This window comes from Prinia subflava, chromosome 1 (genome assembly GCF_021018805.1).
Source record: "Prinia subflava isolate CZ2003 ecotype Zambia chromosome 1, Cam_Psub_1.2, whole genome shotgun sequence".
NCBI classification, from domain to species: domain Eukaryota; kingdom Metazoa; phylum Chordata; class Aves; order Passeriformes; family Cisticolidae; genus Prinia; species Prinia subflava.
This window is the reverse complement of record NC_086247.1, coordinates 112,952,463-112,979,071: the sequence shown is the minus strand read 5'-3', so window position 1 is coordinate 112,979,071 and position 26,609 is coordinate 112,952,463. Positions and strand designations below refer to the sequence as shown.

At 41.6% G+C, this 26,609-nt stretch overlaps 1 protein-coding gene and 1 long non-coding RNA gene across 3 annotated transcripts in view; one reads left to right on the top strand and one right to left on the bottom strand.

Annotated features, from left to right (window-relative positions):
* The window catches only part of LOC134556320 (uncharacterized), a 34,109-nt gene that overhangs the window by 6,004 nt on the left and 1,496 nt on the right, over nt 1–26,609 (bottom strand). The window contains exons 2-3 of one of the 2 annotated variants that reach the window (XR_010081646.1): nt 24,384–24,493; nt 186–1,289 (exon numbers count right to left, since the gene is read on the bottom strand). This is a non-coding gene — a long non-coding RNA (uncharacterized LOC134556320). Of the gene's footprint in view, nt 1–185; nt 1,290–24,383; nt 24,494–26,609 lie in introns of those variants that run through there. The other variant, XR_010081648.1, reaches the window with a different exon arrangement.
* The window catches only part of TGFBR2 (transforming growth factor beta receptor 2), a 60,701-nt gene continuing 44,514 nt past the window's right edge, over nt 10,423–26,609 (top strand). Inside the window, exons 1-2 of the mRNA XM_063408712.1 lie at nt 10,423–10,649; nt 10,822–11,067. Coding sequence (XP_063264782.1) covers nt 10,974–11,067 — 94 coding nt within the window. The 5' untranslated portion in view covers nt 10,423–10,649; nt 10,822–10,973. The remainder of the gene's footprint in view (nt 10,650–10,821; nt 11,068–26,609) is intronic.

Sequence of the window (26,609 nt, the reverse complement as noted above, 5' to 3'; positions counted from 1 at the left end):
TAATCGGTGTCAAGAAAGCAAGACTCTACTGACTTCAATGAAACAAATTTCTGCCCCTAAATTTTCTACATACAGAGTTTTCTAAATTAGCCAGAAATGGAGCTAAAACAGAGCTGCAACCCCAGACCCCAAAACTTGGAGGCAGTTTTGGTTGGAATAGAAGTTTTGCATCTGGTCTTTGATCTGAAAGGAGCAAGCCCAAACCTAGGATAAGATCTCCTGTGAATTCTGAAGAAAAATGTGTTTGGGTCTAGATTCAGACTTTACAACGTGGGGCCCATCTCCTGATGGTGCAGGTGAAGGCCAGAAATGGCTGGCTGCTGCAGAAGGAGGCAGAAGGAGGCAGAAAGCCCCCAGCAGCAGCAGCATGCTCTGAACAGCATAGCTCCCTGCCAACAAGAGCCCCAGCACAGCAGGGGTGAGCCCACAAAGAAGCACCTACAGCAAACTGCTTTGCAAAAGCTGAGAGCTCTACCCTTTGTAGAGCAATAGCAGAAGGTTATTCTGTGGGTGCTGCAAAACAACCTCTAATTCCTGTCAAGGGCTGTAAATGCTGCCTTTGCAGAATGTGTGTTAGTCTTTGAAACCAAAGTTCACACTGGTTCCCGCTTATCACATATTGGCTTGCACGCTCTGTCAACACCTGCAGTTCTCGCTTGTCACCACTTCTTTCACACCTGGAAGCTCACGTTGCTAGTCTAGGATTGGTATTCAGCTACAAGTAGTAAGTGGTGAGATTAGCAAGCCTTGGACAGATCCCTTTTGATGCTACAGATGTCTTATTAAGAGTCATCAACACGAACACTGGAGAGGAGTGTTTGCACCTGAAAGGCCGTGTAGAGAAAACGTTAGAATTATGAAGTACTTATATCATATATGGTGTTTTACGCTTGTGAAGTGAATTCTGCCTTATAAATCCTAACAGATAAATCCTATCCACACTGTGGGGCAGTAGTTATTACCTGCATATTGCACAGAAAAAAACATGTCCACAGAGTTATGAGTTATCCTCACTTTGTCCGTTCATGTCCCGTACACAAAAGTTAACAGAAATAAGAATAAATGTACTTCCTTGTTTAAAAACCCATTCAATGCTGTAGGCAAAGCAATTATTTTTTTAGGTCATAGTGTTCACTCATGAGAAAAGAAATTTACCCATGCTTCCCAGGAGCCTCTTTCTTCATGCATGCCAGCTGAGAACCTTTGAGCACTTCATCAGAAGCAGTGTATCTCTCCATGTATAAGAATTATCAGGTTTCCTCTGTTTCTTAGAAAACTTTTATGGCACCCTGAAGAGAGGAAGAGGCTGTGGTCATGAATGGTGCAACTGTGATAATTTGCACCTTGAGTGGTTTATTCCAATGCAAAAAAACCCCCAAAAAACAAAAAACACCAACAAAAGAAACCCAAAAAACCCAAGCAAAAAAACAAAAAAAACCACCAACCCTGAAAAAATCCTTGTACAAAAATTAGCAGTGAAGAAAGTGACTCGTCTTCCTCTTCCTCTAGTGATTACCTCCAGTGGAAGGTTAAGTTACATATATGTTTGCTTCACTAGGAGTTTGAGGAAAATTGCTCCCTTCATCACCTCCATGACCAGCCTGCCTTCTAGTTGCCAGTGAAACTCCTTCAAAGGTGTGGCTTCCTTTGCCTTGACATGGGTGTACAATGAGCAGAAAAAAGGAAGGCAATGGAGCTTGGCTCCATGCTCCAAGCATCATGCCATATAACTGCAGTTGGCACCATTTGTCATGGCACATGGAAGGAATTGTGACTTCCAGGGCATGTTCTGTAGGACTGGAGAATTTTGGAGCCTGTGTTCTAAATGATAGGGCTGACAACCATGTCTGGCTTAGAGTGGGCAAAGGAAGGAACAATACTTGAACCATCTGTGTAAATTTGTTCCCTGACAGGCTCTTATTGTTATCACCAACACTCAAAAGGATGAACAAGATCAAAACTAATCAATAAGCAAGTTCTAAGTTTAAGAATAGCTAGTTCTTAAAGAGTCCAAGACAGCACTTACTCTTACTTTTTATGGGTAGAAATTCAGAGATGAGAACTGCCTTGCCAATCATTATTGACTATATGACTGTGACACCAGCAAACTTCAATCACACCATTGAAGTGCTAAAAATCCTTGTTGCCTTTTAAATTCTCTTGCCCACGCAGCTAAGTAAAGAAATAAATTAACAGTGACCTATTAGGTATTTCAGATTGCATTTTTCCTTGAATCTTTGTTGGGTTTAAGAAACTTCACAGGAAATGCCATGTAAAATCTTTCACAAGAGCCCTGGAGTGTGACCCACACAGGATAAACAAAGGCATGTAGCCCAGCATTTCTTTGAAGGGCACAACAACTATGTCAAACCATGCCAGCCCTGGGGGCTGCTGCCTAGCAAGCCATGCAGTGTGCTGGGTGGGCTGAGCAGGCAGTGGTAGCTGTCAGGAGCTCAGAGGAAATAGAAATATCTGCAGGGAGGCTGTGAGAGAGGACTCAGGAACGGGAAGGAGCAAGTGAGAGAATGCATTCATGGCAGAGGGGAAGGGAGAACAGAGAGGAGATACTCTGAGACTGAAGAATCCTGCTACAGCTCTGGGTTATGGTACAAGTCTGCTGGTGTTTTAGCTTCCCATTTAGTTACACAGAAGATAGATCTTCACTGCAGTCAACATAGGCTCTGGTAACGTGCATCTGGGTGCGTAAGTTAGCCTACTCTACTCCCCTCTGCATCTTTCAGGAGTGAGTGTCAAACAAGTGTGGGAGTGGATCACAGCACAGCACCCACTGCGCAAATTATCGGGTCCCTGGAAAAGGTGGAAGAGCTCACAGACAGGCAAACTGTGGGGCAGCACCAGCAGACAGCCAGCACTCTCGTGGCTCTGTTCCTGTTATCACTGCAAATTAGACACCTTCTACAGTGAAAATAGAACTGTACTCCCCAACATGCCACTTGGATCCATAAGCAGATCAGACAGGAGGGGAAACAGGTTCTGTACCGGAGGCCAAGCTCATTCTGCTACACCAAGCCCAGTTCAGCCGCCAGCACCACACGCACATATTCAATTGCACTGCTGGTAAAGGTGGGACCTCCTGCCATGGTGTTTTTACAGGACTTTGCATATCAGCTTATCAGCACATCTGAAAATACCTAGAAATTTTTAAGGGTGGTAATGAAATGGAGACCAGCCTGGGCTGGGACTCTTTATTGTGGTTAAGAGGGCAAATAAGTGAGCTGTGAAGCAAGTTATGCCACTCTCATATCCCTGTGCCCTTTATTCAGGGCTTTAACTAAAAAAACACTATATGAGGCCCAGAGGTGTTACCACTGTTTAATTAACTGAGTGTGGTAGTTGCTAATTGCAAAACTAATAGTCATGATTTTTTTTTTTGATTAAATGTTAATGTGCACACACAAGCAAAGACACTTTTGAAAAAGCAGTTTGTAAGTCTAACATTACCATAGTTTGATATAGCAGTAACAGCAAAGATGTTAAAAAATTAAAATTTTTAAATAGTAGTCTGTATTTGACACCCAGAGGAAATGTCAGTGGGGACGGATTATAACACTCAGAACAAATTCACTGAAAGTAACAAAGGAAAAGTTTAATAGAGAATAGGAGAAATGGGAGAAAGGAACCCAAAGAATGGAGGCAAAAACCGGCAACAAAATTAAGAAAGACATGCCAATTCAGAACAGAATTCAGAATTCCCTTTAAAGGAAAAACATTGAAATCATACAAGAGCAATTTCATGCAGACAGCTGTAAATTATTTTTCATTTGTGGTGGAGATTATTTAAGTTGATTTTTTAATCTTTTCTTATTTCTGAATCACACTAAAAAGTTATCAAAGAAAGGTAGAGATGAAAACCAGGCTGATATTTATGGCAAGCAAATGCATACATCAAATAGCAAGGACTATAAAAGTTCTTCAGAAAATTCAGTCTGATTTCAACAGGATATTCACACTCACTAAGGAGCATCTCTACAATTGTCTGCACAACATCCCACTCTGCTGCCTGGCTGTCTTATTTTACTCACCATAAAGCCTACAAATTCCTCAATATCTGAGCTTTTTTTTTTTGTATATAAGATTGGCAGAGGTCCCTCAGGACAGGAAGGCTCCAACTGCTGCATGATTTAAGAGATCAAACTATGGTAGCACTGGACAAGATGCCTCCTTATCTATACTTCAAAGCATGTGAAGAGGCATCAAATATTCACTCACACTCTGGTCCTTCGTTGTTGTCAATTGTATCTCCATTTGTAGTTGGCAGGAGAACTACCAAACGCTTTCTCCAAAGACAGAAATGTTCTTACAGACAGGGCAAAGCTGAGCAAGAAATGTACACATTTTTGCGGAGGGGAAAACTGACTTTGAACCAGCAATGTGCATTTGTTCTTTCACTGAGGTCAATATCTGGGCATAGAACTTGGGAAATTGACACTCCAGAATTGCCAAATTGACAGAAAATACAGTGTTATTTCTACATAGACAGTGGAGTCAGTCATGAATCTTTTATTAACTTCAAAGCATTTAATTCTCAGTTAAGGACTATCTAGAAGACTTTAATATTGGAAAAGGTAACAAAACAGATGCAAGTTGCATTAAAGCTTTCTCTGATAGCCCCTGTGTTGTTCTAGTGATGCAGGGAATGTTGAGTATCACTGAAGCTGTGGTTTAACAATCTTTGCCTCATCCTTGCAGAGGTCCTTAATGCCCCAAAGTTTGTTCCAGCTTACCAGACAGAGTAGGTGATCTTCACATCTGAGAGTCTGAGGTGAGCACAGTGCCATTTTCACTGGATTTCAGTCACAGTATTAGACTGCTGCAGCCAGGAATTGAAACCACTGGTGGTAGCCTGGCCACTCTGGCCTGAGATGTGACTGGTAATGCTTGCCCACATTCAAGGCTGGTAGGACTGCATAGAGAGCATCTTCCAGCTGGAGAGACATCACACCAGTTGAAAGATGTGTGTTCACAGCCTGAAAATGGGGCTTGGAGGCTAGTTTGATGAAGATCTTAGTTACAGAAGAGGGAAATAGCAAAAGTGAATTTTATTAGCTAAGTTACTTGCAAGCCACAGTTAGCTCATTTGTTATGGGGTCAGCTCTGTTGGAACAATATCCAACTCCCAAGGCATTCTGGATCCTTCTGAACTGCTTGCTTTTGACCTCTAAAGCACAGTAGCCACCTCCTGTGACCGCAGATCATAAAATTGCCTTGCAGATAAAAATTATGGAACCGTGCATTTCCTTCCTGAGAGGAACAGCTGTGCTATCGCAAATAAATTTGTTTAAAGATCACGGTCAAATGAGCTAGTTTAACATCATCAGCGTGCTGCATTCCTGAGCAGCACAGACATGATCTTCTGTTCGGTGGGGTGGGAGGATGCCTTCCTCAGTTCTGGGGCTTTGTGGTTGAAGTATTGAGATTCCTTCAGATTAGATTTAGGGATATATTTTATGATAGATTCACAACTCCCTTTTGTTCCTGTGGGAAAAAATGAAACAGAAGGGCCTCTGTATTATACTACTGATGCTCTTTGATAGTTTCAGATATTTTCTGAGGCTTGGCATCCAATGTTCAAATTCTTTCTAATGAAGAGCCTATAAAAAAAAGGTTTGATGATAGTAAATACTACAAATTATATGGTTAGGAAGACAGGTTCCATGGGTAACCATATTTTTGAGCAATCTAAATTATACAGAGAACATATGTGTAATAATTTGTTTCTATGCCTTTTAAAAATGCCACATCATCTAGACTTAGTTTTACAAGTTCTTTGTACATGTAAAAGATTCCACACAAAAATACAACACACTCATGGAAGAGTGCAAGTTTCCCGCCAGCTCAGATTGTCATCGTAGAAGCTGCAGAAAACAGTATAAAGTCTCCAAATGTCCTTTGCTTTTGGAAAAAAAGGATGGAAGTTTTAATTTTAAAGGTTGTGTGGTGAGATTAATGGTGTTTCCTGCCAGAAGCACTGCAGAAAGATATCTCTTCTGACGCCAATGTAGTTCTGCTTTCACTGTTGCAGGGTATTTACACATCCACAGTAAACACAGAGCAAGCCAACTCAGTGAGGCTTAGAAATGCTTGATTTGCATTATAGCTAAAAGTGAGAGATCATGTGAACAGCAGTGCCCTGAGAATCTAGTGCTAATTCAAATAGTATTTCAAAACCTTATTTTGATAAGTGTCATTCAGGAGATTTGTGCAGAAAGCTTTACTAAGATAAATCTTGAAGGTAACATTATTCTTGTTGCCTGTGATGTATGCAGGAGTTGATAACAAGCTGATTTCCTTTTTCTGACGGATGATTACACACAACAGATGTTTTAATTTGATTATATCTATGAGATAAGCATAATGCTGTGTTAAGTCCAAACATATTTTATAAGTTTTTCAAAACATTTTACAATGAATGTAACCTTTTCTAAATGTCCTTGCTTGAGGCTGCGTGCGTTCTCATAATGGTGCAAATTATCAATAACAAGTGGAAACCAGTGATTATACAAAAGAAAAAAACTGCATTTAACAGTAGCTGTAATTCTGTGCTCTCTGATAACCTAAATTAAGAGAGAAATCTGATTCAAATGGTGATACAGGGAACAACAGTTTCACACTGCTCCGAAGAGGACAATGTGTTTTTCAGCCAATGATACACAAGACAGGCAGAGCTTTTATCAAGGATGCTGAAAGGCTGATACTCCATGCCAAGCACCCTCAATTTGAAAATTACCAGGCAAATGTCAGTTTTGTGAACAGAGTGCTGCAGCCAACAGAGGTTTGAAGTTTCAAATAATACAGGCTTACAAAATTTGACTTTGATTTGAACTGAAATGCCAAAATTTCTCAGAAAAACAAACCTCTTGCCTAACTGTAGTAAAATCAAAGTGTCATAGGTTGTTCCCATGCCCTTTTTTTTTAAATATGTAACATGGTGAGGACAAAAAAAATTCAAAACTAATAGTCTGCTTCAACAGAAAACCCAATCTGTATCACAACAAAAACATCAAAATGGGCTATGTCAGTTTTTAAAGCAGATTTCCTATTTTTATTTTGAAAGTAGTCATGAGAAAACTTGTTCAGAGTTATCAGTGTTTTTATTTGGGTCAAGCTACTTATTCCAATTACTACATTAATAGTTTCAGTAAGGCAATATCAGCATACTATGTACCTGGCTGCCTTGTATCATTCCAAACAAAAATCACAGGCATTAACTCCAATGACTGCCAGTGGGTAAAGCATCTTGTAGCTTACTTTAAGTAATGTACACAGTTCAAAGAGCATTTCCTTTAGGATTCATGTCATCTAACATCAGATTCCTAACAAGCAGATGTCTGGGCTAATTATGCTCCCTATCATCAGCTCATTGTGTTTAGAACATATTAAAAATATCTAGACTCCTTTCCCTCCTTGGATGACCAAGGAAATGTGGGTGACCTAATAACCTGCTGCCACCATAATGGCAGTTCTGTTCATCCAGCATTTATCCTCCATCCTTTGGTTCTTGACTCTGATCTGGGACTATCCCATCACAGCCAAACAAACAGGACTGCTCCGTTAGATGGTGAGAAAGGTGACAGGTTTTCTCAGCCATCCTCTGGAACTTTTAGGTTAACTTTTAGGCAGCTAAAGTAAGTTGAGATGTCTCACCCTACACCACATGTCAGCTCTACACAGCCATGAATATTACATTGTGCTAGAGGAACTGTATAGGCCTTTACTTAATTCTGCATCTGGGAACTATCTTGTTCTGGGATTCTTAAATAAAGCAACACTGGAGTTAGTAAACTAATCAAAATAACTACTTTATTGTGCACATCAGCAGTTTGTGACTGTGAGCAGAATGGTTTTAAGTTGAGCATATGTTAAGTACAGTGAAACAACAGTTTTCAGTAACAATGCATGTTTTGTAGAAGCTTGAAAGTGTTTTCTATGAGGATAATTCTGTAGTTCACATGGGATTTTGACAGAAATATGATACTGAAAGATAGAAAATAGAATGACGAAGAGAGAGCATTTATATTTGGTAGTTTTATGGCCTGTTTTAAAAGCTGTACTTAAAACCTGCAGCAAGGAGCAGTTAGCGTGTTTTCACTAATAGGCCCTGAGATACAAGAGGCACTAAATTGTTTGTGTTCTGGGTATATATTTCAAAGGCTCAGAAAGAAAACATAATATTCAGTGCTTTGATATTTTGCCTTTCTAAGTGAGGAACTGAAAGTAGCTGTCTTCCCTTACCCTGTCAGGCTGGAGATTATTATTTACATCTTTAATCTCCCGCTCTTTGAAGAGCACTCCTTCTCTGCCTCAGTCAGGCTGAGGTTAAATACTCAGTTTCAATCTAGAAGAAATTGCTATCTGAAAACAGGGAACTGGGAGCTATGAACAAGGAAATGGAAAGAAATTACCAGCTTAGTCTTGTTTCATATATTTTGGTTGTTCAGGGAGTCCTGATTAAGCTGCATTTGGGCCCTTAACAGGGAGGTTTATAGTACTCAAAGAGGCAAAATATGAGTTTTCACTAATAAGGCTGTCTGGGATAAATCTGTGAACCAAAGCTAGCTTTGCTTAAACTTCCACACAGGCTATTGGTGACAAAGAGATTACTTTTCCCCTGTGGACATCCAGGTAAGATTTTCCTTCCACACAAAAGCTTTCTAGTAACACCTCTCACCCTCATAGTTCTCTGAACATCCAAAGCTCAGCTGTAGCACAGTCCTCACTGCATGCTGTATCTGTGAAAATAATGGCAGTGCTTACAGGGAAATGTCAAATTCCTGAGGTCCTCACTTGCTGGGTAAGGGGTGCTGTATCACCTCATGTGAGGGAAGGGGCTGTGATGCCTGGCTGCACTCAAGGATTTGAGGCTATTGGAAACCTGAGTACAGACCTTCCCAAAGCCTTCATGTCCTGCAAGCCCCTCACCTACTGCCAGAACCACAATGAGAGACTGGGCAGAATATGCCCACACTGGAGAGGAGCCATAGCACTCATGTGAGGGAGAGAGATGCAATTGAGACAACGTCAGGCGTGCCAAGTCATGCCTGGATCGTGACAGGTTTGAATAGGAATATTAAATCTGTACTTATTTGCTTTTAAGCTTATTTTTCAAGATGGAAGGTAGTCACCAAAAACTAACAGGAGAGTTCAGCACACACAGCCAACTTTCTAAGCAAACAGCAACTCTTTGTCACCTGCAACTTGACAGCTCCAAGGAGAGAGCAGTGCACAGCACACAGTATATACTTGTGGGGGTTGAGAAATGCTTTTGTTGAAGTGGATACTGGAAACTTCAGTCACCTTCTAGCACAGAGCTGTGCACAGGAACTGATAAGAATACTCCAGTCTGTGCTCAAACAGGAGTCTGCAACTTTTCTTACCTCTGGAAAATGGTGACTGACACCTGTTTGAGTGAATCTTGACTATATTAAAAAGGGGGTGAGGGAGAGGAAAATGTTCTTGGAGAGGTTTATGAGACTTTGTACCATAAACTTAGACTTCAAGGCAAAAAGATGCATTTTGGGAGTGCTTAAAACCAAATTTATATAAAATCACAATGATTTTTAAAAAATGTTACAGGCCAATTAAATTCTTTATGCAAACATTTCCAAATTCAGAGGTGATCTGGAACATTCAGAGCACAATTACATATATTCCCCCTGAGGGCTTAGCCCTTTTTCTGAAATACCCAGATCTGTATCTCTAACTAGTGTTGTAATGGAGACAAAAGCAAATCAACAAGGTTGGAACAATTGCCCTCAAATTATCCCCATGTGCATCAGTTTACCCTTCAATCAATGCCCAGCCATTCAACTCAGAGAGAAAGGAAGACTGTGAGCTGAAAACGGGTCTCAATACAACTGCTGGCTATGCAGTGGTTGGATTTATACTGGCAGAGAGCTCAAGCCTTATTCTGGTTCAAAACTGAGTGGTTCTTACAATCTCTGACTGGGCCATGAAAGAATCACTCGTGTGGTCCTGCTCTTGGAATCCTAGGTGCAACTTCCCCCTTGCAGAGAAGGCAAAATCTCTAGTAGAAGTTCCTTTGGAGAGGGATGTAGACAAACTTCATTTGTGTCACATACACAACATTTGAGGCAAAGTAGTGCACAACCAGCCTATTTGGGAGCAAAATAAGCAGCAGGTGACAAGTTGTCCCAGTCAGCTTCAGCATCTGCAAGCTGAGCGCACAGCTGGTCCGTGCGAATATTTCCTGCTATTACCCTGACTTCAACCTCCCCTGCTCCCTGCTTTAGTTCATCTGGGGTTGAGTCCTTCTTTCCGACACAAGTTCTGCAGAGGAGGAAACGGGCTGCTGCAGCAGCATCGCTAAGGTCAGGGGTACGGATGCGAGGAGGAGCTCTGCAAAGTCCCCATGTCCCAAATGACAAGACCGGGTCCTTTTTAACTCCCAGGGAGAGGGAGTCCTCCGAGCTGGCGGTTTCCTGCCGACCTAGAGCCTCCTCGCAAGCCACGGTGCAGCTCCGGGCGGGTGCCTGTGCCCGGTCCCCGCCTCGGAGGGAGGCAGGCGGAGGGATCCGGGCTGCACGTCGGGGCTGGCCCCGACGCGCTTGTGGTGGGAGAGCCAGACCTGAGAGGGGCTGGCCTCTGGCAGATGATTGACACCGAGCTGGGTGAGGTTTCATGTTAAAAGGAAAAAAAAAAAAAAAAAGAAGAAAAAGGAAAGAAAAAGGGCGAGAGCAGGGGAGGGGGTGACTGTGGGAAGGGGGAGAAGGAACTACTGTAAGAGTAAGAAAGTCCTGCCCAGCTGTTTGCGAAGTTTAAGATTTCCTGTTTCCCCTGCAGCGCCGAAGTGAAGTTTCAGTGAGTCACCCGCGGTCCCGAGCAGCGGAGCGGCGCAGCCCCGCTCCCCGCCAGCCCCGCCGCCGCCGCCGCGGCCTCCCCGCCGCCCCCGCGCCCCGCCCGCGCCCCGCCGGCCGCGCCGATCCGGCTCCGCGATGAGTGCCCGGCTGCCGAGGAGCCTGCGGCGGCTGCTGCTGCGCCTTTCCCTCTGCGTGCTCATGGGCAGCTCGGTGCCCGCTCTGCTGCGGGGTAAGTGCGCGCCGGCCCGCGCTGCCGCTTGACAGCTCCGCGGCCGGAGGGCAGGCGAGGGGGGCGGGCGGCGAGGGACAGCCGGGCGGGGGACACGGTTGCTAAGAAAGTTTTGAGGCTGGAAGCATTTCAGGAGGGGTGAGCGTGTTTGTTGATGGCCCTGCGCGAGAGTAAGCGGAGAAGAAAGGACTGAGAATCTCGAGGTTTCGCGGCCAAAGCTGAGTTCCCTTCCTGGAGGGAACAGGGGCAAGGAAGGAGAGGATTTGGCAGGCAATCAGCAGGATCTGCTCGGGCCGGAGGAGCCCGCAGAGGGCATCTGGGGAGCTGGCTCGGTGGCCGGGGGAGGGCTGCAGGCCCTGTCCGCAGCTGATGCTCCCGCACCTGGAGCCGGCCCTGCGCGGGCCGGGCCGGAGCAGCCGCGGCCCTCGGCGCCCCCGCAGCGCCCTGCGGCCGGACCGGCTGTCCCGCACGGCCGCGGCGCGGGGGCTGGAAGGTGCCTCGGGAGGCTCCCCGGGAGAGGGCCCGTGCGTGGCCACAGAGCCCGCTGCTGCCGGGAGCTGCGCTTGGATACCGAGACGTGGGCTTCGCGTGAGTTTCTGCTAGGAGCGGAGTTTAGCCCGTGGCTGGGAGCAGTTGGACTGAAAAGCACTCGTTCCTCCAGCACTGACTGCCCACGTTGTTTGACTCACTTTAAAAATGACACTTTATAAATCTTACCCTGCTTCTACCAAGATAGCCTTAGATAGGTTTTGGGGGTCTGTGGCTTGCAGTATTCTTCATATCTTAATTTATAATATACTATGAGCTTAAAGTTCTGCTGTGAAACCCAAGATTCCTGCCCTGAGGAGCTTTCCATCTCTGTCCTATCTGTAGTTACCCACATCTGTGAATTAAATCTGTAATATCAAGGTTAGGCCCTAAATCATGTTGCAGTACAAGTGGTGAACCTAAAAAGAGAACAGCAGATTGCAGTAAACTGCATCTGGAACACTTGTGAAGAATTAAGCAGATTTCTAAGATGTCTTGTGATAGCACATCTAGTTTTAGTCTTCAGGTGAGGTGTGCTTGACCTGGGCTTCTACAAACTTTGCTCTGGGCCCTCTGATTCCCCTGTCTGGTCCATTCATGGTCAGTAGTGACCCAAAATTTTGGCTGAAACATAATAGCATAAAGTAGATAACTCTTGAATAGCTACTGCCTTTAGCTATGTACAGTTTTGAATAACTTCATGCTTCATTAACAGCCCTGTCAAAGTCAACAGGTTTTGCATACCTGCGAACTTCCTCATGAAAGTTTGGGGCAGACGAGAAGGACAGTGTAAGAATAAGACACTATGGTGTCCCCACAACTCAAAATTATGTTAAATTTGAGGTGCACGGCTTCTTGTTAATTTTTTATATATTGTTTTATAATTTTTCATTAATATAAATCATACTCAACTAGTGATGGCTTTTATTTTGATCCCAGTGCCAAACTTTTGCAGATTCCCATCGCAAAAAAAAAATAAATGGAGAAGCTCAGCTTTTGTTAATGTTGTGTTATTTATTATTATACTTTTTTTCCCCCATTCAATCAGTTATAGACAATCTCAAACTATGGGTAGATTTTTAAAAGTGGGCATGGCTCAGGAGTTTGTTCTTCTTTCTTGTCATAGATCCAGTGAGGAGAAAGAACATAAACTGGTTACAATTCCAGCATTTTTCATACTCATCTTCCTCTACACCCTACAATAACCAAAACTGAGTAAACCTGTTGTCAGATAATCTATCCCATAGCTCCAAAAGCTGTTTTGATAATCACCGTAGGATTCTATTGTGCCATAGAATTCTATTATGACAGGAAGAGTTGATCAGAAAGCACCAGTTCTGTGGAGCAGAAAGTGTGAGGTTTGGATGTTGGTAGTTGTTTGGCACCAGAATGAAGACAAGAGTTGCCAAATGCTTGGAGGAAAACAAAACAGAAAAAAAGAAGAAAAAAAAAAAAAAGCTACTTATTTTGTAATAACTCAGCAGTGTAGTGAGGCTGAAAAAAGGAGACATATGAGTCTTGGAAGAGTTCCGTTCCCAGGTATGCCTACTGACTAACTGGTTAACAAAGCACCAGCTAAAATTTCGTTTTAACGTTCTTCACAGCAAAATATTAGATAAGAATGACACATTCCCATAAAGATTTTAGACAAGCCCACAAGTTCATGAACAGGTTCAATAGGAATTATCTCCTTTGAAAAAGATACTCTCATGTCATGTCCTACACACAAGCAATTGACATTATTTTGCATAGAGTAAAGGGGCAAGGTGTGATTTTCTGGAATTATTTTGAATGATATATGGAGCATTTAATCAATTAATGTCAGTGCAAAACAGCAGTTACCCACATAAGGAATTTGTGTTAGTGTGTTCAAGTGAATATGAATTTGTAGTTTAGCTTTGGGTTATCAAAACCAGAAATTTCTTGCTTGGGATCATCCATGTAATAATTGTTCATCCCTGAACATCAGGAACTTAATTTCTCCATTCAGCCAAACTCTATTTGCATTATTATCTATTTATTGAAAGCCATATCAGACATAGTTAATTTTATAATATAAAAATCAAATTTAGAACTTCAGATATTTGCAAAAGGGAAGTAGGAGAGCAAACATCTTGTAATGGGATGGAACATGTTTGTAACAGGACTGGGTCTAAAATGCATTCCTGCCCCTCATTAAAAGTGGCATTTTTCCAGGTATTTCAGGAGGGTAGTAGGGATATATCAGAGATGTTATTGCATTTTCTTCTATTTATGGGGTATCCTTGAATTGTGAGGCTTTTATACCTAAGACTTTGAAAAACACTTTTGTTTACTTGTTATTTTTAGTTTCTTGGCATTAACACACTTCTCTGAAACTCAGGTGGTGAATTCCATATCGGAATGGTTTCTATTAAAAAATTAGGAGCCAGATCTTAAGCTGCTGCACATGAATATAGTTCCATTAGCACTAGTAGAGTTACACAGAGTTATAGCAGGTTTCCTGAAACAGTTTCAAAAGTAATTTCAAAGAAAAGGCCAATGGAGTAATTCAGAGATTGTCATATTCATAGTATTTTTTCACTCATATTTTATAAACGTTTACTATTACATGACCTATATTTAGGCAAACAGCATTGCTTCAAAATGAAATACTTCTTTCTGGGATGAATCGTTACAGTTTCAAAGCTGCAGCATCCTATAATGGTGCCTGATAAAAGTTATCTTTGTGACAAGGTTAACTCTGAACATAGGAGGAAATATGGTGTCAGGCTCTTACCAGAAGGAAAATTCCTCGTGGTCTGGTTTGTGGGGGTTTTTGAAGTTTGTTTTTTACAAAGGCTTTTAGAAAGCATTTGCTCTTTTGAGGGGAGGAAAAAAAAGAGCACAGTATCACTGTAGCACCAGTTATTGGAGTTTCCGATGCTTATATTTCCTCTGCAAGATATTTTGAAAGTGATATTTTAATTTTTTTTTTTGCATTTGTGGCATAGGAACTCTTTTCTCAATAGTGTATATATGTGCTGTATGCACTTTGCTAGCATTCACTGCCGCTTCTGTGACCTCAGAGGAGCTGTGCCTTACTTTCAGTACTGCCAAAATGAGCAAAACCAACTGGCTGGCCCCAGCCTGTTACTCTTGGATCTTGCATAGCAGGGTGCATTTGTATCATCTAGGTATGAAACAGGCTCACTAGTGCAGTGACAGATTCTGATGGGAAGTGTCCGTGCCATCTCCACAGTGGCTGGCATGGCTGCAGTCCAGCACTGGGGGCGCGGTGAAAGGCAGGGCTTCCAGCCACCTCTGTGCTCCTGGGATTGGCAGGAGGGACTGCTGCAGTCCTGATTTGCCCATGGTTCCCATAGCCCTTCTGGCACCTGGCAAGTAGAGGAATGAAGGGGTGCCCTGTGAGAGATAGGGGACAACAGCATCATTCCTTTGCCACAGAGGAGCCTTTTGACTCAGAGGAAATACCCAGGTGGGCACATCCCAGGGACATTAGATAGTTTGTATTCCCAGAGCATTGCAAACTCCATAAAACTGACTGAGGTATCAACCAGTCTGTAAAGATATTGGAGAGTACAAGGGGTTCCCAGCATGAAGTAGTGGAGAGCCAGTCCTGATACAAAAAAAGAAAGTTGGCTGAATCCTAGTCTAAGAGAGTTAGTGCTGAGATTTGTGTTGCTTAAAAGGTCTTTAGTCTTAAATTTTGTTGGTGTTAGAGGGTTTTTTGTTTCTTTTTTTTCTTACAGGATAATGGGAAGTGTTTTTTAAACTCTTATAAAATGGTTTCAAGAATAAAATAAATGGTGATGGAAAAATACTTGCGCTTTTCTATGAACTCTTATTCTGGAAGGTTAAAATAGACTAAAATAAATCAGAAAGAGCATGTCTTGGCTTTGACAGCCAAAGTCCTTTTGAAGTTTAATTTCACTGGCAGGTGTATTAAGAAGCAGCAATTACTACAATGGATAGATTGCTTTTACAGCAAGGAGTGGGCGTGCACACTGGGGCAGGGCAAATGCTGCCGTAAGCAATGGGTTGACACTAACCATTTGCAGAATTGGGTTCTCAGTGACCCAGCTAAGTCTTCAACAGTTGTTTTTTGTATTATGTCTGCTCTCTGGCATAGCAACAGAGCAGCAGCACTGGCATTTGTTGAGTACAACATTTTATATCCTGCTGCCTGAGAGAACACTGTTTTAGTTGTGTACAGATATTTAGGGCAAGATATGTAAAGACATCAAATTGCTTCAAACACCATACACTGATGGAATCTCATCCAGGGGAGTAGTTAGAACTAACAAATCTCTCCAGGAATTGCTTAATTCTCCTTTTTCCCGGCAACAGCATGCTCATCATTTGTATGTGTCCATTAGGTTCTAGGGATTTAAGCAGAATTGAAATTGAAGCATGTATTAAGGGCTCTGCCCAGCAGTTCGTATAGACTAATGTCAGCTTGTTTGCATTGCTGCAAAGCTTTAGCAACTGTTCTAGATTTTAAGAAATGATAACATTAGCAATGTCAGGGGAAATACTAGTTGCTGATTTGTCCATGTTCATGCATATTTTTTTAAATATGCCATTTCCTTGCTCTTTCTCTTGCTGTGAATGCCATTGTAGTTGTTACAGCTGGAACTACCTGTTCTTCTTTTTCATATGGGTTTTAAAGCCTTTTCACCTCTGGGAAGATCATCTTGGGAAGAAGTGGTTTTCCTTTGCTCAAACAAGTGGTATTTAGCAAGAACTTCCTGCTGGCATTCATCCCTGAGTTAATCTGGTTAGAATTGAGCTGGTTGAGAGTTTTTGACACTGTTTTTCATGGGAAAATGCTGATTTGTCAAAACTGAAACAATTTGTGGAAATGTACCAGTTTCCATTAAACTTTCGTCAGGAAATACTTCCTTTTTTTTTTTTTTTTTTTTTACTTCTTCCACAGTCAACAGTGGAATTTTGGTTTCATTCTGTTGTGAATATGAAAATGTATGAAATGTTGAAGCATTTTGTGGGGCAGGAAGAACATTCCCCTGAGAGTGTTTTTAAGATTAACCTGAAGCTATGTGTTGGTTTGCTCCTTGTTGGGTGGGAATGGCAGTGCTCTGAATGGCTCGTGTCTTCTACTCTTTGTTTCATATGATGATAACAAGCTGTATTCAGAAATTTCTGTCATACAAAGGAACCACAATTTTGATTGTTAGCAGCCCTGTCAGTCTGATTCCAGGATTCTAGTTCTCTGCTCACCCAGAGTAGTGTTTTGGCAAAAATTGGATTGAAATTAATAGATTTCAGGAACAGATAGAGGAGTCTGCTTCCTTACATTTAAAGCATCCTTCAGCTAATGACCCAGCAGTTAAATCCCTGCAGTGACACCTGGGATTAACACTGTGCCTTTCCAATGGCAATCTGAAACCAGAGGTATTAGAAAGCTGTCTTCTGTTCCCTACTATCTTCTGTTTGTACCCAAGCACTTCAACCCACACCCTCAAATGAGCTGTTTCCCTGTTCTGTAAGTAGACACCTGAGGTTTTAAGGTAAAAAAGAAAGATTTATCAAGCAGCCAAAGCTGTACGTTCAAAGCCAGTGATTTAAAAGTCACATCACATTCTTTGTACTGTGTTTATAGTTACCAGTAACACAGGTTCTGAAAGATCAATTCTGCCCTCTGTGCAGCTGATCAGTTCCTCTAAAACATTGCATTGGTATTCCTGTGGGCTTCATTTAATGCAGCATTAAAGCTCCATTAAAAAAAACCTGGTCTACACAGAGGACATTAGAAAATGCGTATTTGTTCGCAAGGTCGTGGTGGCTCTGTCAGGGTTTAGAGACTGCCTTCTGTCAGAAAAGCAAGTGGATTTGTACAGTACACCCAGAGAGCAGCGGGAAGGTCTCACAGTTCTATTCCTCGGAGCAACATTTTCCGAGTACAGACCCGAGCGCGGTTCTTACGTGCCTGGGGCGCTTTAACAGGTCTCTTTAAAAACTGGCATTGTGCAAGGGGAACGCGTGCAGCCAGACTGTCAGCTGGCATAAATCAGCTTCCTCTGTCGAAGGCAAGGAACCTGCCCTGATTTATACCAGCTGGCAGAATCTGGCCACAGAATAAATAATAGGCAACTGTATGTTATGAGGCTGTAATTCCCTCGAGGGGACTTTTGTGGTATCAGTCTTGCAGGAGCCAGAGTGATCTGGTTCTCTTTCTTGGAGCTAAAGAGTAATTTGACTGCATTTTTTTGAAGTCCTCAGAACATTAAGAATGGGAGATTTCAGGCAGTCAGGGGAAAGAGAATACTTCCAAACTTTTTGTAAGGTATCATTAGGGATTTTTGCCCAGGAAGAGTCATGGTAGGGGAATTTGGGAGGATACAGATGAATTGATGTGGGATAGGTAGTCCCCTCCCCCAGAAAAAAATCTAAGAAGGGTGACTTCTCATCAACATCAGACCTTTCCTTTGAAAACACTTGCATGCATTTCCTAAGATACATGAAAACTGAAGCTCCCTCATCACTGATAAGCTTCTAGTGCTGATGTAGTTAATTAAGGAGGAAAAGTGGAGAATGGGAAATGAGGACTAAAGGACAAATGCCTCCTCAGAATTGGATGTGGCTTTTAATTTTGTTTAACATTTTACCCGGAAGGATCATAAGTGAGCTGGTACTCAGTTTATTGACATAGAAAGAAAAAGGGGTTCAGTTAGATTTATCAAGTGTTGACCTGTAATTTTCCTGGATCTAAATATTTTAGATGTGAGATGCAGGTGAGCCATCTCCCTCCAGTTTTAATGCTCCTGTGGATTCTGCAGCCCAGAATGGGATTGAGTTCATCATGCCTATACATCACCTGTTGGCATGGTTTGATGGTGCCTGGGGCTTTTGGATGATAATGTGGCAATTTTGTAGATTCCATCTCACTAACTAATATAAGTACATCTTTAATGTTGCTGTACAAGGGGCCGAACTTTGAAGCAGACCACAGGTGATTAGTAATGGGTTATCTCTTCTGGTTATTTTCAGAGAAGAAAGCAGAAGCAGCTATCCAGGATTGTTGTGTATCTTGAGATACTGATCTAGTCTGATCCCTGAGCCTAATTAGCAACTTAGATACTGCTGAAAACTTGTTATAAAGTTGCAGTACATCAATGGTTTGGATAGCACAGCTTCGGCAACAATTTAAGAAAGGTCTTACTGCTCAAAGAAAGATTAAATTTCTTACATTTTGGCTGCACTCCTGATTGGAGGACAGCATTACCAGGCTGTCCTGACCAACTTCCATATGCTTTGGGAGCTCTGTGGCTGGAGCAAATGTGAAGTCATAGTTACATCAGGATTCAGCATACCTTCAACTACTGCAGCCGACAGTGTACATGAATAACTTCTGGCCACTGAAGAGTATGCTTGGGAAATAGGATAGATGTAACTACATTTTTTTCCTTTTCCAGCTCTTTTCCTCCCCCTATCTAGTCTCTTAAAATATTCCTTCTTTATGCAATCAATATCCGCTGTGCAAATTCAGGCTCCACTTGGGATGCACCGCTCTCAGCTCTGTAGCTATCTTAAGCTTTCCTTTAACGTGACTGGGTAGTGATTTCAGTGTTCCATTCTTCTTGAGAAACTTACAGAAAGGATGCAGGAAGTAAGGAGTAAATCTTTGTGTGTTTCACTAATGGGAAGCATTTAGTGAGATTTTGAAAAATTTTGAGCACATTTGTCGATGTGCAGTCAGGAGCCGATGGAGAAGAGCTGTCATTTGCAGGTGGTGGTTGATCTTTTATTCCCTTTGACCTGTTCTGCCCACCAGCATGCAGCAATTACCCTTCTCATTTGTCTCTGGCATACAAGGAGATCTGTGATTCTGCAGTGACTGTGCTGTGGCAGCAGGCCAGCTGCCCTGCTGTGTACCTTCTACCTCGCCACAGCTCCTATTACCAATTTTCACGGTTGCCTTGCCTCCTTTTCCTACAGTGGTTAGAGCTTTTGCCCTGAAAGTGGGAGACCCATGGTCATGTCACTCCTCAGCCTGAGAGCATCTAAACTCCATCAATGAAAGGCTCTAGGATGAAGGATCCTTGCTGGCTGAGACAAGGGAAGGCTTTAGAGGCAGCACTTTGCAGAAAAAGGGTTGACATGTGTGTGGGTGGTCCTCCAAAGCATGTCACAGGAGAAGAAAGCCTGTTCCCTGATGGATTCATTCATTATTCCAGCCCCTGCAGGGTGACTGATAATCTCTCCAGGGAGTTCACAGTACAACAAAGACACACTTCACATACAGAATCTTTTTTCCTTTCTAAACTGAAAACAACCATTTCTCATCCTCATGAAAAGATCAGAGGGGACCATGTAATAGTCATGACTCTGTAAGCTTCTTTATTTAAGCCTTCACAAAGTAACTAGGTCAGCAATACATGCTTCTGGGCCATTGAATTTCCCTTCTTCCACACAGTCTGTTCTTCCATTTCCTCACCCAACTTTACCACAAGAGAATGCCTTAAGTCAAAAATCTGGGAAGCTGATCCTTTTATTGCATTTGTAGTATTCTCATCTGGTAAGTACAGTGCAAGACCATGAGGCTTTCAGAGCCATCATAACCCGAGTTTGCATGTAAACAGGAATACCACACTGTCTGGTTGTAACTAAAGCTATATCTGCTGTCTCTTTGCTCTGGATAGTAGATACAGGAAGACATTCAGCAGGAAGAGACTGGTAAACTATTCTGGAAAAGAAAATACAACCAAAATGTGTTTCCTTTTTTTTTTTTTTTTTTTTTTTTTTCTTTCTCCATCAGCTTCTTGCTCATGCACTCCTTACTTCTCACATTTTATACCTTTGCCTTAAGGTTTCTGGCTGGCTGGGGGCTTTGCTGTTCTCGCTTTTCCCTGAGGCCACACTGGTATGAATATTTATTAGTGCAGGAGCAGCCTAGGGATTCTTGTACATATATGTCCCCTGATTTTAATGTTTATGAAGGAAAATAAAAATGTGATTCCAGCTAAATCGCCAATATTCAGAAACTAGGGTTTAGAATGAAGAATCAGGCATATCCTGTTGAGTTATTTAAAAAAATATGCACTTGACCCTAAAATGATTTCTAAGTATCTGTATTAGGCATAAAAGTTCTTCTTATACAGACTGGAAGGGATTAGAGGCTCCTTATTTTACTTGAGAGAAGGAGGCAAAATTTATTGGTGACTTACAACCAAGAACAACTTTTGCATCTTGGCCTATGGTTAAAGCACTGAACGAGGAAATGAGAAGCCTCTTAGTCTTTGGAGACTCACACACAGATTTCCAACTTCCCATGATTTCATGCATTGTATTTTTGATGCCACTATTGAACTTCAGTACGAGTACAATATATTAGTATTTCCACAGTTTCAACTTGTGTTCCTTAACATGTAGCAAAAAATAATGTAATGATGTGTTATTTACAGCTTCTGGAGACAATTCTAGAAGTTATGGGAAATGAACAGAGGTTGCTTTAACACTTGTCTATTGTGATTGGGAAGCTGAGGTTCAAACAGAGTTATAACTTCTGTTCTTTCTTTAGAAAAATTCTGGATTAAAGTCTTTAGAGCATCCCGAAATTCTCAACAGTCTCAAACACCCTGTCAAGTTCAATAATAAATTAGCACTTTTTTCTCCCCTATTTTTCTCAGGTTAAGAGTCTGTGTGCGAGGAGCCTGGTGAGGCATATGGAAGCATTGGTAACTTGTTTCTGTTTGACAAATGAAGGCCTAACTTCTCCCTCAGTTGTCCATATATATATCATTCATGGTTCAGCCAATTTGCACATTCCCAAATGAGGCTTTTTCTTTTCTGGTGGCTTATAGTATGATTGTCAGGCATGTACTGGCTGGTGACTTGAAGGCAGAAACTCACTGGCCTTCTCATGGGGGAAGGTGGGTAGCAAATGCTAGAAGCAAACCACTAATTATTTGAAGTACCTTACCCTTGAAAGCTAATGACAAGGTGCATTTACCACTATCACAACCACATACCTAGAAATAGAAAGCACTGACACCTGCTTTTCCAAGCTGTTGCTTAGCATGAGTACTTAGACTACCCATACAATCATCACTTTTCCCTTTAAAAGGCAGGCTTTGATTTGAGTTTCCACTGTGCTTTTGAAAATGAGATATGGTTTGCTTTTACCAGGGCATCAGTTTCTCCTCTATTGTCCTGAGCCTGCAGTGGGTAAGGAAGGAGGAGGTACTGTTTGTTTAGGGAACCATGCTGTCTTTTTTGCATCTTCAGGTGAGAGTTTAATGTTAGTAATTTCCTGCTTTTTCAGCATAATGGACTGCTGTGGTTTTGGGCATAGGAAGAGCTAAATAATTAGGAATGGTACCTACAGCTGCTGCTCTCTGGCTGGATATGAGCTATGGTTGGTCAGATTGGTCAGATATGCAGGCACTTTGCCATGCCTTGTTAAGATACCGTACATAACATAAACACCACTAACTGGGATAATGTGCCTGAAGGCACAGTTAAGGTAGTGCAGCCTAGCTAAATCTGCTCTGCCAGAATGCTTAGCTGTAGATAGCAGAGTGCATGTAGAAGTTTGCCTCAGTTAGTTGGTGGAAAATAAGGTTTTAAGCTGTGCTAACTTGCTATTTTAGATTCCGTGGGGGAGGATATTCTGAAAGGTGAAAAAGCATCCATTCTGACAAATGGAAGCTGTAGGTGAATGAGACCACCCCAGATACAAGATGTGCATTTTTAGCAAACAGGATACCTTCATTATTAGAGTACAGCCAAGGGATGGACTTTCCAATGTGAATCTCTGAATTAAGACAAAGTTTGGCTTGTTAAACACGTACCCAGGTAAGTTAGGGCTTTGCAAAACTAGCTGAGTGGAATGGCTTCACTTTCAGAAGGCCAGACTGGGAATACCAACCACAAAGTCATAGAGCCCTGGCAATCTTTGAATCTGTAATGCAGCAGGTTTCCAACACCAGGCTGGTATCATTCACATCCCTCTCAGAATTAAGATTAGCATCTCCACAAGTAACAAAACAGTTAAACTACTCTGGTAACTAATGTTGTGCAGAGATATTTCAAATATGTATGAGTTATAAAATTTTACATCCAAGGAATTCAAAAAATGTCTCTATTGCTATGGAACACTTTCCTCTGGTATAGTCTAAGCTATTACTATGTTGGGAAAGCTTGGAATTGTTTTGCCTTATGAGAACACTTTTAAAAACAAACTGTGTTCTACATGAGTGCAGTATTTGTGAGAAATGCCAAAGTGACAGCTTTAGAGAATGAGCTGCCCATGTCACTGAACAATTTTGCCAGAAACCATAACAAAGCATGCAACTGGCTCGTGGTGTTTAAAGGGATGCTGAGTGGCTGGGCTGCTATGACCGTGTTATGCACAGCCCCCTCAATGACAGTTGTTGAAATAGTTATTTTCATGATGTAATTTTTAATCCACTTGGCATTTGATTAAAAAGATCAAGGCATTTCATAGAAGCCCTTAGACATCCTGCAGACTCTTACTGATTTCTACAGTTGAGCAAGTGCCTTCCAGATGAGGGATGACGATGACCAATATCCAGAAACATTTGATGACTAAAATATTAAACATCAATGAGTATAATCTAACATAGCAACACTCAGAAATCACAGCGTCTGCTGAAGGTCTTATCCTATTAAATTTAACTCTTATATTTGACAATAAACATCTGTCCTGGAGTGGCAGGAACATTATGTAGTAGCAGAGGAACATAATGTTGTGTCAGAAATGAACTGCACCATTTAAATATTTACCAAGTGTCATCATATTTTGCTTTTCACAATTCTCAGTTGTTAGAAAAAGAAATGGTTGCAGTAATTGGATGACGTTTGAGGTATTCAGATGAAAATAGAGAGGCAGTGGTAGGTTCTGAGCTGCTGCTTGTGATACACTTGCTCTTGTGATTCCTTCTTACCTCTTCCCTGCTTTCTCTTCAATAGAAAGAATTGTTTTGTAGAGGCTTAAGTCTTTTCTTTGCAATATTTCTTTTAAACAAGCTTGCAAATGTATATGCTGTCTTGGAGTCCTGGTGAAAGGTTATGGTCTTAAGAATGACTGAAGAGATAGCTGGAGGATTGGAATGGATTTAGAGTAACAACTATTACATAAAGCTACTAGGAGGGGAAAACCCCGGAAATCCAACTTGATGTGTACATTTCAAATTTAAAATCATATTCTGCCTCATCGTAGATGAAGTGTAAAAGCCTGCAGTCCGTCACACATCTTCAGGCAGGTAGACTAAACATTTTAGACTGGCAAGTCCCTTCCTGCTGAGCAACATCTAATGCGGGAGTGTCGTCCCCTTACATTGTAATGCAAGCCCGGCTGGGGGCTGCAAGCAGTGAGTAATGTGTTGTTGTATGGAATGAGAAGTGTTGCATTCCTACATGCAGGTCTTGTAGTGTCCACGGTTAATTTTTTTTAATGTGGGTGGACCATGCTGTCATGCATGCAGGTGTCCTTAAAATACTCAGTTTTATGATTCTCTTTGCATGTGATTTAGAAATAATGGCAAAGATAAGGACCTTTCAGTGAAGTATTCAAGAGAGGTATTTAGGGTGAAACACCTATTTATTTCAGAATGGGCAGGTTTTACTCACAGCTTTTATTTTCCTTTAAGCCCAGTAAAATTCAACCTCATGTAGAAATGAAGGAGCTGATCATTCGTGCCCTTATTTCAGCAGGGTGGTATTGCCAGCTAGTGATTCACAGTCTCAAAGGTAACCGGAGGGAGTAATTTGCAAATGCATGAAAAGGAACAGCTAATACCCGGGGGATATGTTAGCAAATTTACCTTTGGCAGACAAAGGAGATGCTGCTTTGTTGAGAGAGATACTTCTTTACCAAGAAATCTGATAACTCACTAATAGTGTGCCACAGCAGTAGGATCTTTGCAACAGAAGTCTGAAAAAAAAGAAAGTATTCCTGAGGTTGAATATCATTAGAAGTGTGTAGTTTTATGCATATGCCCTTTTCTCAATACTCAGGGTATAATTCCCATTAATAGTTGTGGCAGTTAGATGCATCTATCAAGATAGCATATCCCCAGGGTATTGAATTCTGTCATTCTGCTTCTTTGCATGTAACTTGACAGAGACAAATATAACCATCCAAGCTACTGAATTTGAGAAGGATGTGTATTTTTCTTCAACTCTATTCAAAGTGATTCTACTCCTAGGGGATTACATTTGTGTCTAACTTTCCTCTGATTTACTATTTTAGCTGAGCTGATGGATTATGAAAGAGAGTAATTTCTTTTTAATACTGTTTTCCTGAAGCTGTCATTCAAAACTTGCTGTGTGGGGACAGAATGGTTCATAAACACCATTTTCCTGAAGGAAAATGGCTTCTCACAGTAAAAAGGAGCTCTGAACAGAGCTTCCGCATAAACATGTTTGCCCATCAGTAGCTGACAGAGGAGCCTCTGTGTGTGTGTTAAGAATGTGGACTTGTTAAATGAGTCTTCTCACTTGGAAACAGTTTTTCAAATAGACTAGGAAGGATGGATTATATTTAGGTCTATAGAAAGAAATTGCATAGAATTCTGTCCTACCGTAATCAGTAGATTATATTGTAAACTAGTACCATAATAGCATCCTCTAGTCATGGGATGTGCCTTAACTTAAATTCCAGACCTCTCAAATATTCCTTGAGTTCAGAGGCCTTCAAAAACCTAAATAAATTCAGGCCTTTCATGCTGCTTACATTAGTATGTTGTCTTTTTATATCACATTTAAACCAAAATCCCCAAGTCTAAAATTGTTACTCCGATTTTTGCACACATAACATCCTTGTTTTTGTTTTGTTTCCTTGTTTGTTAATGGCTGGGAGGAACAGATAGTGTCAGTGAACGCACTTTAAAAAATCCCACTAATATCCTCCTTTTATCTGGAAAAACAAATATTTATAAATCCCTCTGATTTATGTAGCTGTGTAACGAAGGCAGGTTTGAAAGAACAGTTGTCTGGTTAATCCGTTTAAATGCTTATTTTGATTGGGCAGCCGTGAGTCTGTGTGTGCATGCAGCTTCTCCCCACACTTACTGGAGTGTTACAAAATAGCACGGAAATTCTGGTTTGGTTCAGCAGCGAGCGGTGGGCACACACACACATTTTCCTTCTGTACAGATAGAGACTCTTGCCGTGCAGACCTCATCCTTGTTTGGGATGGCCTTAGGAGCTGTGGCCGAAGCCAGTTTGCTCTGCCAGCCCCGATCCTGGCTGTATGGGTTGCTGGGATCATGCCTAAAGAGTGTAGGTTCTGGCTGGGGGCTCAAAGCACCCACTAACCCACGGCTCCAACACACTGACACAAAAGGTGCACTTGTGAAGGGCCAGTGCCGGGGCTCACTAGGGAGCTGTGCGTGGAAAAAGAGAGAGAAACTTCTGATCAAATATCTCTGCCTAATGAAAATAAAACAATGAATGGCAGGCCTGCGATTTATGTGCTCCAAACCATGCCGTTGGACATAAAATCTTTTTATGCCTTACTCATGCTATTTCTGCCCCTTGTGCTTCATAATTCTGAAGTATTTCCTACTTGTAAATGTGATGCTTAAACTGATATTTGAACAGATGCAGCCCATTCCAATTACTGTGCTATATTTTAAGATTGCTTTTGATTTACTTTTTTTTTCAAATCCCAAATCTATTATTTGGGTTTGGCTTTGTTTGACTAAAGTTTTGTTCATTGGTCCACAGGAACTTGATTGCAGTTTAGAGAAAGGAATTGTAGTCAGAATCAGGATCTTTGAAATCAGAGACACAAGTTGCAGTTCAGCAGAAGCTTCAGAACAAAAGGTAAAACTTTTCTCTGGGTTTACAGAATGTTTTCCCAGACTACTGGCAGTTTCAGGTAAATATTCATCACAGTTTTCCCCTGAAACAAAGCAAATTGGGTTCAAACTGGTTTGAATTTTATTTTTTGTGTTCAGATTGCAGAACTGCAGCAAAATCAAATGTTTCATGTCAGACAGAGGCTATGTGTGTTTCACACATATTCACATACTCTCTGCCCCTTT